At 41.6% G+C, this 12,840-nt stretch overlaps 1 protein-coding gene across 1 annotated transcript; it reads left to right on the top strand.

The window, feature by feature from the left end:
• Nucleotides 1–4,712: 4,712 nt before the first annotated feature.
• Nucleotides 4,713–5,062, top strand: LOC103803359 (MDS1 and EVI1 complex locus protein MDS1-like; the record flags this gene model as incomplete). Its single annotated transcript, XM_009075904.1, has 1 exon — nt 4,713–5,062. A coding segment is annotated over one exon (350 nt), but the record flags the coding sequence as incomplete, so codon positions are not given.
• Between the last annotated feature and the right edge of the window lie 7,778 nt (nt 5,063–12,840).

Below are 12,840 nucleotides of genomic sequence, written 5' to 3'. Positions count from 1 at the left end.
TCTGGCATGGTCAGTAGAGCTCAAAGCTTTTGACATGTGATGGAATTCTCTCATCAACTAAAGTCACATCTTCATGGTGTCTAATTTTTGGGACTAGGGGTCATCTTTCTCACCTTTGAGAAGTGACGGGCATGCAACTGCATGTCTCTTCTTGTAGCAAAGAGCTACTTCCCATGTTTATCTTAGCTCTTACTTTATCCTGCTCAGAAGATGATGGCATTCTGAAGTAGGCTCTCTAGACGCCTTTGCTTCCAGCATACCTCTTTCATCCGGAGTAATCAGCCATCCAGCTTATGATCAAGTCACTGGTGGCCACGTGCATGACTCCCAGTGCAGAGAGCTGGATTTATTGTGCTAGAGCGTTTATCAATCAGTAGCTGTTTTGGGCATCGTCAGGCACAAATTGCCTAGAGAAAGGAAGAACAGATAGTCTGTGTGGATGTGTTTCTGTTTGTTAGTGATGGCTTTGGTTCTGGAGATCCGAGTGTAGACTTGATCCTACGAGGACTTTGTGTGAAGTTTAAGACTGCCCTAAACTACTGATAAATGTAACAGACTAGTGTGTCTGCTTGACTTGAGATGGCATTGTGTGGCATTGCAGCTGCAGAAAGTACTTCTGACTGCAGAACATCTTTGCCTTGCTAACAATTGCAGCCAGGGGAAAGTGGTTTGGGTTCTGTTCAGAAACCTCTGCCTCTCTGTCATTAGTACCTCTTACCTAATTGCTCTTGGAGAGGAAGAGCATGCTGAACTGCTAAGAAACATGCGAATGGAAGGAAGTCCTCTCCTCCTCCCAACCATGCACAGAAGCCCTCGGTCTTGAAATGACCCCAAGCTCTGGAGTTACAGTGGTGGCTTTGGTATGTCGCTCTCCTGCCCTCATCAGGCATATCCCCAGCACATGGCCACGTGGACTCTTTCCTGCTGGCGTGCAAGGTTGTGTCAAAAGTGCAAATGCAGGTGTCCACCCTGGTCTTTTAGTAGCAATTAACCTTTCCTCTTGGGTTTCCTTTGAAGCTTGCTCATGTTTTTATTGTAAAATAGCAGTGAAGAATTTTATGGAGGTTAATATCTAAGCTTCCACATTACCTAATCTCATCTTTCCTAATCAGAGGCCACATTTTTTTATTTCATCCCATTTCTAGTGGGGATAATTATTGGAATTTAAGGAAGCCATCTTGAATTTCAAAGCTGCAGTACTATCTGTGTGAATGATTTGAAGTTCAGTATGAAAACGATGTTTATCTGCATGGTCCCTGGGTCTAATTCTAACCTCACAAAGGTTTTCTAACAGTCAATGTCCTATGGTTTTGCTGGAAGTCCCTGGCTGCAAATTTATAGAATCACAGAATCAAAGCGTGTTAAGGGTTTGGAAGGGACCTTAATGATCATCTAGTACCAACCCCCACTGTGATCTGGGCAGGGACACCTCCCACTAGACAAGATGCTTAAGGCTTTATCTATCCTGGTCTTGAACACTGGCAAGGCTGGGGCATCCACAACCTCTCTGAGCAACTTGTTGCGGTATTTCACCACCCTCACTGTAAAAAATTCTTTCCTAATATCTAACCTAAATTTCCCCTCTTTCAATTTGTACTTATTACTCCTTTCAAGGTGAATAGTCCCACACCCTTTGACAATAAGACCAGATCCTTGATTCATGTAGATTGATTTTAATATAGCTCCTTCTATAATTAATTTCACAAATATGTCTGAATGGTCTTCCCATCTCTTGGTCAGACATAATTCAACTCTGAGTTTATTCTGGGGTTTAAAAATATATATTTTTTTTCTAGAATACATTGCTATTTCAGGCAAAAGACTATTTCAGTAATCTGTTTTACCCACACTGTTGGAGCTTTGGGGCAGTAAGGCATATTATATTTTCCAGAGCTTTCAAGCTGAAAGCCGGTGTTTAACGACGACATTGGGTGTGGCTGCTGGAAATCAAAGGAGGCACAATAGACCCAGCAAATGGACTTGTCTCCCTGCCAGGCTTCCAGAGGCCAATTTATCAGCTGCAGGTTTGACCCTATATGGCTAAAAACGAGTGTAGCCAGAATGACTGAGATAAGTATAACCGAGGCCTTTGAGACGGCAAGAGAGAAATTAAACTGGACTGTCCCTGGGGGAGAAGAAACATCTGTAAAGCTGTGCTTGCTAGATGTTTAAGGCTCCGCTTGTGGGCAGGCACTGCTGGTGATTGGAGCTGAGGAAGGTGGTCCTTTGGGAAAGGCACAGAGCAGGTTATTGCTTGCTGTACTTAAATTATTTGGCTGAGACACTCTGTTATTTGGTGGAGGAGAGCTGACCGTGGGGCACAGGAAGAGCCTTGGTTTTATGGGACACTTCTTGGTGGGACAGGGACAACAGCAGTGACTGTGAGATGGGCTTTAAGGAGTTTGAGTGTCAGGCACCCAGCTGTCATGGAAAATCAGTGGGATTTAGATGCCTGAAGTTTTTACCCACTGCGCCCCCCTTCCAGTGAGCCATGTGCTTATCATCATCCAGATCACTTTCCTTGTGTGATTTCTCTTCCTGCACCCCATGTGTATACATGGGTTAGGGGTTTTTTATCCCTGTTTCAAAACCAGCTGAAGTCTTTTAGGCAGGACTGCAATCTAAACAGTTGGGGGAAGGCATCTGAACAGGAGTGAGTTTGCTCTGGGTGGATGCAGCATTGCTGTTGGCCTGTGAAGTCAGGGAGCACATCAGAGTTTTGGGGATATTTAGGAGGTGTGGATGAAACTCTGTCACCTGTCCCACCACTCTGGAGCAGAGCTGTGTTTGGGGGCAGCAACAGTGTCTTGCTGTAACAGAAATGGCTACTAGTGTGATTGTCTCAGTGCAGGACAAAGTGAGTGGTGGCATCCAGGTGGAGCTGTGTCTATCCTTTCCATGTCATTTTTCCTGTTCCTTGGAGTCCAGTTTAAGTTTCACTGTGGGCAGGAAGGTATGGGCATGGGCTCATAGGTGCTAGGCACTGGTGATTTCACAAGCCCTCGAACATGCTTGCCAAACTCAGCACTGCTGAAGTATGACAGGATGGCAGGATATGGTAGGATCTCTGAACCATAAGGATGGAAATTCCCTCTGTCTGTCCTTCTCAGCTAAATAGAGGAGTCAGTCAAGATTTTCTACTTCTCAGAGCACCAGGTATTAGGAAAGTGACAAACTAATCAATATTGGGTTCAATTGTTAAAGTGCGGGGAGAGTCTGCCAAACCAGAGGCCAAGGGAACGGGTAGCTGAACTTTCTTGTGACATGTATGAGGTCATAGCCAGTGCCACATAAAAGAAAGAAAAACAGTTCATGGCTGTGAATAAATTGCTCACAGATGAAGAATCCAGTTTGCCAGTCCTGTGATGGGAGCAATCTATTCCAATGATTTGTTATGTCCCAGTGTTTGTCTTAGCCAGTACCAGGAGCATGAAACTACAGATATAAAACCATGAGATAATATGTAACAAAGATGTGAGAGACAATGGTCTATGACCAGTTTCCAGTGGAAAAGGCATACGGTGCTAATCTACCATGGATAGTTTCTTAAATGAGCAAGAAATTGAAAGAACATTTTAAAGTTTCCTGTTTCTTCACTGAAACAGAGTCATTCTGAATGCCAAGCCCAGCATAACGCTTTAATTTCTGGGCCAACCATATTATGCAAATATCCTCCTGCTCAGGTCATAAATACTCAGTCTCTTGATTTCAATCCTTGGAGAACAGTATTCTTGCCTCTTGTTTAGGATAGAATTAAATGGTGTAACTTCTGGAGTGTATGAAAATAGAGTAATGTTAATAAAGTTCAATAAATGTGAATGATTAAGAATTTTTTTGTTAGTTCATCTTTTTGCTTCTTTTGCATTTGTTATTGGGTTAAGCACTGTATTGCTGGTGCAGCTAAAGCCCCTGCTGAAGTAACTCAGCTTTTTGACTAAAAGGAATTTACAATCAGTCTTACATTTTGAGCTGTCAAAAATAGTGAGTTTTTCTTTTTTTCTGTTTTGTTTGCTGGCTAAGCCCCAGAGATGAAGTTTTTTTTAATGTGTTTTGGATCTGCCCCAGGGTTTTTTGCAACTGTAAGAGGAGAAGGTTCATGTTCTCTATAAGGTGCTGTTTGGATCCTGAACTTATTTTAGACCATTGCATTTCTTGGAGGTCAATGGTAAGACACTGATTTACATCAGCTGAAGCTCTTGCCAAGAGTTGCGTGGTAGGCTGGATCCTTTCCTCCAAAGACTAATTGGAGACCATCAAACTTAATTTTGGCTACTTTAAGTTCAATCTGTCTCTCTGAAAGACCAGTAAAGCTTTCCTGCTTTTCACTTCTCCTAGGTTTCAGTTGTAACGTATAATGCTGGCTTTCAATTGTAATTTCAAAGAGTGTGCAATGCGAAGTGCTGTATCCGGACCAGATTGGACAATGGGGTGTGCCTGCCTATACATCTGTATGTAATTCCCTCACTTGTGTTCAATGATGCAAACCACTTTTGATGTCAGGGAATATTGAGAAACACTGTGTTCCCCCAGGCCTACACTAGAGAAAAGACTCAGTTCCTTCCAGGGTGAGGCTCTGCTGCAGTATTAGTGATTGATGAAGGTGCCTCCCGCCTACCAAACTGTCCTCTCAATTCCATGTGCAGGCTGAAAGGGTTTCATATGCAAAATCTGTCAGGGTATTTCAAATCCTACTGTTTGGCTTTCTTTTCCAGGTGATGAATGTTTGTATGAGAGTTTTCCTGAACTTCCCTTGGAGGAAGTGCCAGAAGCTGATGGAGAGACTGCAAACATCCAGTGTCCAACATCTGTCAGCATTCAAGAACCGTCTTCTCCAGCAACCTCCAGCGAAGCTTTCACGCCAAAGGAGAGCTCTCCTTACAAGGCTCCAATATACATTCCCGATGACATTCCCATTCCTTCAGAGTTTGAGCTCCGAGAATCCAACATTCCTGGAGCAGGATTAGGGATATGGACCAAAAGGAAGATTGAAGCAGGGGAAAAATTTGGCCCTTTTGTAGGAGAGCAGCGGCAACACCTGAAAGATCCCAGTTATGGTTGGGAGGTAAGATGCTGTACATTGCTTTGGTCTGTTGAGTACTTGTGTGTCTATAAATACAGAAGTATTTGCAGAATTTAAGTCCTATCCTGCAGCAGCCAGAGGATATTTGTGTTCACCAAGGCTGCTTTGTGGCCTTTCAGGGCTTTCCGGATTCAAACAAGTGTAAATTGAAAAAAGAAAACCAGGAATTAACATCGTTCTTCATACATGAAATCTGGGTTGATATTGGAAGATGATGTTTCTTTTAGGGAGAGGAAAAAGTTGAGTTGTTGGAACATTTCTGTACCATTTCTGGTCTGTTCTTGCATAGTCCTGCAGTATGCCTGTGGGTGAGGGGTTTGCAAAAGTCGCTGCGCTGTATGTTTGAAAAGAAACTGGGTGCAGCTTTCAGGGTGGTGAATTGCCACTTTCTGTCAACTAAGATCAGAATAGCCCTTAAAGGTAGTGTTGTGTGGCTAAAATTGCTATTGAAGAAGCTTGTGCTACTTGGACTTCAAAAGCTGCAGGGTTGATCCTGGGAATTTTGCCATTCGTTTGGTGCAGTACATTTGGATGCTGGTGTCAGACCCAGCACACATGGGATGCTGTGGTTGATGTTACTTCAGCAAATGCTCTGGGAAATGTTGCTTTTCCTGAAGGAGCTCAAGGCCTCCTTTGGCTGGTGCAGAGATTGGCTCTTGCTTTCCCTGCCTTTGGGGGCAACATGTTTTCCTTGCTGTGATATCACTGTGGAACTCGCTGAGCTGCTGGTCCATGGTCAGGTCAGGGATTTAAATCTCTAGTGGTGCACATTGCTGTTGTGGTATGATGTAACAAACATTCTTGCATGGTTTTATTCATAGTTTTAACAATGTGCTGTAGGAACAGAGCATAATCTCAGCTTCCCATCTGTACGTTTCCTTTGGTTTCTGATAAGTGCAGAGTTTGCATGGCTCTCCAGAGGCATGGCTGACCTCTGGAGAGATGGGAGTTCATTTTCCCAGGAAAACTGGTGCTTCAATGTGGAGCAGAGCGTTGCAGATATGGTGGAAAAATGGAGGTTTGATTTGCTCTCGACTATCCATAAACTCTCAGTGAGTTAATTCCAAATTTTCCATCCAGTTGTTTAAACTCTTGTGAGACCTGTGACAATGTGACAGAATAGTGTCAGGAGAAATTATAGACTTGGCAGCACTCTATCGAGTTAACAGACTCTGATGCAATATAATTGCTAGTGAGAAATCTTTATTATTTGAAAAAGGCACCAGGAAACCATAAAATCTGACCTTTAACCACACCACGATTATGCTCAGATATTGATAGCAGAAATTGAAGCAAAACTGTTGATACATGGCTGTACTTGCAGGTTTAACATGTTCTAAAATTAGGGCACTTTAGACTAGACCCTCAAGTGGTATAGTGCAGTGCAGGGTAACCCTGCTAAAACTGAGGGAATCCCATCTTGATTTTCACACCCTTAGATGCTGGTAAAATGCTACAACATTAGAGACTAGTTTTCCTACTTGAAACATTTAGGATTTTGGGATCTAAGATATCCAGGCAAATAATTAATTTCTTGATAGTGCTGGAAGTCCAGCTGGCAGACTGAACCCCTTTCAAGCTGCAGGACTTGTGCCATTTGAATAGTGTTATATATTTGGGACAGCTGGGGGAAGCTATTGAAAAGTGTTGGAGCAAAATCACACAAAATCAGCAGACAAATCCCTCTGCAGTTTGGTCACTCATCCAGAAGTACTCTGTGATGCTCAGGGGAGCTTGAAACAGAATATTTTTCCAACAAGTGGGTTAAGTACATTTATTGTAATTGAAGTGAGACAAAGAAACGTTGGTTATCGGAGTTTATGCATGAGTAAAATGCCATATAGTGATGGTTAGGGCTAAAGGATGGATGTGGGGGGACCTGCTAGTTCTGAACAAGACTGTACTGGTGCACATTCCAGTTCATCATCATACTCCTCTGGAATCCACCAATTCCTTGGGCTTGTGCCTTGGGATTTAAAAGGGGGAAAGAAGCTGTTACTGGTGTGAGGACTCTGGCAGTGTTAAAGGCAGTGTGGGATGGTGAAGAAAAGGTACCATTTATTGAGGTTCAAGTATGTTCTTGGGAATGTAACCTTTTCTGGTGGTGTGGTTTTCTGCTTAAATGGGCACTTTTGAGAAACAGAGTATTTATCCTGCCAGGTGCCAATAAGCCATAGAATCATAGAATCAATCAGGTTTGAAGAGACCTCAAAGATCATAGAGTCCAACCCTACCATTGTGACTAGACCAGTCAGTTAACAAACGAGAATTCATTCTGCTGTCAGTGATATCAAGGTGAAATTTCATTGTTAGTCTTAAACGCAGAAAGGATGGAACCAAAGTTTCTGTATGGCGCTGGGTGTGGGTTTAAGTGGCTCTGTAGTACAAGAGGTTTTAAGATTTTTCCACAATGACACTTGTTTGAGTAAATTGGACTGATGTAGATTCTGTAATGATATTCTCTTGTGCTTGACTGTGTGTAATTCCTAGACTAGCTCAGGGTGTTATAGAGGTGAGCTGTGTCTGGAGGCTTCAAAAGGTGAGATGTCCCAACCTATTCATACTCCTTGCTGGTTCCACAGGCTAAAGAAAGTCTTTTGGTGTGTCTTGGCTTACTCTTCTTCACCTCCTAAGTGCAGTGCTCCAACAAATACATAGTGAGGTAACAATGTTGCTAATGCTTGTGTACTTATTTAATTCTCTTAAGTTGACTCTCCTGTGGCTACAGCGAGGATGATTAAGTTATTGGAAAAATCAATATTTTCATTCTATCTGCATTTTTCTGGGTTTAAGGTGAACCACTGAATCTACAATGGTGTTTGACTTTCAAAGATCATGAACGAAGACTCTCTTTTCAAGAAAATATTAGCATAAAAATATTAAAATAATTTTGAAAGGAAGGCTAAGCATCTTCCTCAGGCTTTTTCTGATGCTGCATATCTTACAAATTTAACTATGAAATATTTGCTCCTTTTTTGCAATTGTTTAGGATTATCAGGTAGCCTAGAGTCTTACAATAGAAAACTTTAAACCATAACCCTACATGCACATTGGAGGGAAGACTACAGCTACATGCAAATTTGGGCTGTAACTGCATTTTTAAAACAGGACATTTTTATTCCCTTGCAAAGGTTATCATAGTTTTGGGTATTTCCAGCTGTGGGATACTTCTGACTTCCAGTTTTTGTGTCTGATGTCCATCTGAGTTGATACTAGGATTAGCCTGTAGTGGTCAGAAGAGAAATGGAAGCTGGAGGAACTGCTGCTGTTACATTTTGCAGCCAGGCAGTTGTTGATAAAGAAAAAGTTGCTGCAGAAGGCTGATGAATTTCATGGGGCCTGTTCCTACATTCTCTGATAGCAAGACTCCCTATGACATCGACGCAGAGTTTTGTCAGAGCAAGTCCAAGAAAACAATGTCCATTGTGTCCATTTATATAGTTCAGCCATAAAACACACTCTGGGACAAAGAGAATTTGTTGTGATATAGTTGTGCTTGGGTCATGATTAGAGTGCTGTAGATCAGTTTAAATGAAAAGCCATAAATTTGAATTTTATCTCATTTTGTGGGTCTAGAGCTGAGCATTATCTAATCAGGTATTGGTTAGCTAAAGTACAAATCGAACAGAGGGTCACTGGACAAGGGGAAAGGTCGAGCTTTTTTGCAGTTTGTCACTGAGGTTTTAGTATTTGCCGGCAGCCCGAACATCTGAGGGGGTCGGGAGGCTGTTGCTCTGTGGTTGTTTGAAAAGGGAAAATTGACTGCCGCTTAATCAACAAAGAAAACAAGCTTTTAAGGGATGGCAGTAATTTTTTTTTTTAAACAAAAGCAACGGAACACAAATTTAGTGATTTTATCATGGTTCATGCCCTGCTATGAAAAACAACTGGGAGAGTATTTCAAAGCAAGCCTTGCACTAGGTCACCGAAGCACACGCACCTACCTTCAACCGGCATCTTCCGGAGTGCATCAAATATTCAGATTCAGGTCTCTTACTGCTATAGCAAAGTCAAAGTCCCATTCATAAGGACAAATTCTTCCCAGCTCTTTTTATCCTAAAATTTTATTTCTTCACTAGGAGGGCAAAACCAGAAGCAATAAACTTTAATAAATCAAACCTGTCACAGAAGTAAAAAATATTTTAGAGCTTTATAAAGCAGCATATAATCTGTTTATAGAGCAAAGTATATTTTCCTGTCATGCCAGTGAGCCTGAAAAACAACTCATATTTGGTAGAGTATGCTTGAGCTGATGCTATTACTTCTAAATGGAAATTAGGAGGCCATTTGGCTATTTATTTATGTCTCCTCTAACATTTTTCATGTGGGTCCTTGGAGAAAACTGCACAGCTTCCTAAAAGTTGTTCTGTAGCACAGGCTCCTCACTAGTTTGTAGAGACTGGAACAGTTGCAATTTGGTGGTTTAGTTCTGCACACTTTGGCTTTCTTTTGGCAGTTTAAAAATTCAATCTAGGTTTATTTGAGACTCTGGGGTCTGGGTGTGCCATCTGTCACTATTAAAACTAAATACTAAATTACAAAATGTAAAGGTATAGGCTTTTAAGGATGGAATCTAACATATGTGCTCCCAAATCTGGGTTGCAGCACCTAAACTGATAGCTTGGTTTTCCTAGTATCAAAAAACTTCCACCGTAACCAGTGGGAATTAGCAGCTGATTCCTCTCTATGTATAGATGTTAGTCCCTGGTTTTGGGTCATCCTTTGGACAAACTATGTCAGAATGTTGAAAGAAACATCTCTCTCTCTCTCTTTTTTTTTTTTCCTAAACAAGAACAGAGAAAAAGTGTCATCTTTAAATAACTTCATATGGTATTCACATGTCTTAAAACCTGAGGTAAGCTACTCTTAATAAACAATGACAGTGCTGAGGGAAATAACTCCCTTGTAGTCAGTGAAATCACTCTGGGAGAGAGCAGTAGATTGTGTTTTCCAAGGGAAATATAAAAGAAGTGAAGACCTCATCGCTTCTGAATATTTTTCTTTGGGATATGGAGTGTGTCCTAGTGTTAAATAAAACCCCCTTGATTTTCTGCTTTTGTCTGACACTTTCACACTGTCCTGACTTTTACAGACCAAATATTGGCTTTTCCTTGAATTGTTTTGAACAGCATTAATGTGCAAAACAGCTCCACACTCAACCAGGTGGTTGGAAAGCAGAGAAGTATAATATAGAACTTTGCCTACATTTTTCTCTTTGCATATGGATTTCAGCAGTGTAGAGACTCCAGGGATTTTTGCAAAATTATTATTGAAGCAAAAGCAGGAATAAGGATGGGGGTTATACTGTTATTTGGAATAAAAAAGGAATGATTTGTTTTATAGTGAGAGGTGGGGATACTTTTTGATCGATACAAGACCAATCTAGTTTTGCACAGAGCATGTTCTCCCCCAGATCAACAGATCATCCACTTCTGGCAGCTGCAGGAGGGGGTGACATCCTTACCTTGTCTTCAGTACATAGGTGATGTTTTATCCCATTTGGAGCTCAGCTTTGCAAGGCATAGAGTACTCTGGCTGAGATCCAATAAAGCACTTAGGCACAGGCTTATCATCAACAGGATTACCCAGGTGTTTGAGTTAAGCACGTGCTTAGCTGCTGTGTTAAGCTCTCTGTTAGGGACATAGTGTTCAGTGCACATAGGATGGAGTTCATGCTGTACATCTTGCCTGAGGTGAGTATGCATGAGGGTGCTTAAGACAGCCCCTCAAAAGTGGTGTACGAAAAGGACATTACTTATGGTGCTGTGAGTGTTACCAGTCTGAATTCTTCTGTTGTTTGCATCTGGGTCTTCTGGTGAGGCTGTGACTGAGTCAGACACTGTCTCAGCAATAGGAGTCCTGTAGCAAGGCAGACAGATGTGTCGTAAGCAGATCATCATTCTAAGGGTCAATGCCAGTTGTGTAGCCCAGCCAGGTCCCTGCCTGTTATCACCAGTTTTCTCCCTGCACAGAGAACAGAGAGTTCATACTTGCAAATGAGCAAACATCAGGTCCTTGAATAGCAAGATATGTGCAGGTGGACTTATCATTCAGTTTGAATTAAATACATTGACAGCAAAGGGGAACTGTTGGTCCTTTGTGTTGTTCCATGTGGATGGAAGAGGGACCATGCAGTATTAGCCTACTCTTGTCTTTCTCTACTATTCCTTACTTCCACTCTTCAGTTCTCCTAATTCTTTGATTAACATGATAAGCAGAGCTTTGCGTCATGAGGTTGATGGGATGTGATGCTCTGTTTCTTTGGACAAAGGCCACAATCTTCCTTTGCTCCGGCAAAGCTGCTGCTCACTGGAAGGGGAACACAAACAAGATCTGCAAACTTGGCTCTCCAGGGAAGATATTCTCAGAAAACTTTCAAAATGATACCACACAAGGTGTAGCTGAGAGGCTGTAGTGGTTTTTGGAAGGGATGTGCCACTTGCCTCTGTCCTGAGCCAGCTCTGGTACTGGAGCTCCTTGCTCGAGGGACTGACAAGGTGCTGAAACAACCCAATGTCAATGTGGCAACTGCATCAGGAAGAGGTTTTTGGCCAGCACAGGAGGTGAAGCAGGTGTTGGTGTGGCACAGCTGTAAAATCTTTCACAAAACTGTGTCTCAATTGAACCTGGAATGGTTTGTGTAGAATTGACTATTCCCCTACCCACAGTGGATGCTCCACCGTGTCCTTGACGTTGGGGGCAGGAAATTGCCCATTTCATGGCACAGTCTAAAGCCACAGAATCCTCTGTGTAGGTCTGTGTATGTATTCCCCACAAAGCCACTGAAGTTTTAATTTAATCAGGAGGAGCATTAACTCCTGAAGGAAGCAGAGTGAAACCATAAGGGTCAAGTGGACTTAGAAGTAGGAAGGGGAGAGAAGGAAGTTTCTTTACCTTCTTCAGAGCAGAACTGAAGGGGTGTTTCAGGGCTTTGTATTTCTCTTCAAAACAAGGTGGTTGTTATTTACTCAAACATGACCCATATAGATTTTATTTGAGTTCAGTGACACTCTGTCCTGGCAGGTAAGAGCAGCAAATAAACAGACAAAAGCTGACAGTGGAGTAGATTTGGGAGATTATAAAAATATAAAGAAATATAATTGAGATATGCCAGATGCCCCTTCAAAATACACAATCATTGAATTGAATGTAGCCATTAAGAAAGATAACAGCAGAAAGAAAAATAAAAAATATTAAATAGCAGAGAATAATAATTGCATCTAATAGAAGTGACAATCATAATTCTTCTCATTAAATAAATATGTTATAAAAAATTTATTACAAAATGCCACATTATGCAAGCCAGGATTCAAAGATGAGTTCTTTGCATTAAGTACAGTAGATGCCATTAAGGAAAACAGTCAATATGTCACTAAGCCACGGCCTGTAAAATTAAATTGATTTGGTAAATGTAAGTAAGATAGATCTGTTTGCTTTCATCATCAATTTTGAGTGGGTGAACAGGTGATGTCACCAACCTGGGAGCGATAAAGATGCAGGACCATCTGGAAAGCTTTGTGATGGATGGGCAACTGCTTTTGGATAGTGACAGTGCTGTGGTACTTTGTCACTTGGGATGCAGTACTTAATAACTTTTCAATACCATCATAATAAATTTCACTGCCTTATTAATATAGAAATGGTGAGTTATTACTGTGATGGCTATTGTAAATAATGAGAGATGCAGCTGTCAAAAGCTGATTGTTTGGGCATGTTTCTTTAAGCAACACAGTTGACTTGGGATAATCAACGTATGTCTA

The sequence above is a fragment of the Acanthisitta chloris genome, unplaced genomic scaffold (assembly GCF_000695815.1).
Source record: "Acanthisitta chloris isolate BGI_N310 unplaced genomic scaffold, ASM69581v1 scaffold27725, whole genome shotgun sequence".
NCBI lineage: Eukaryota > Metazoa > Chordata > Aves > Passeriformes > Acanthisittidae > Acanthisitta > Acanthisitta chloris.
This window is presented reverse-complemented; position numbering and strand designations above follow the sequence as displayed.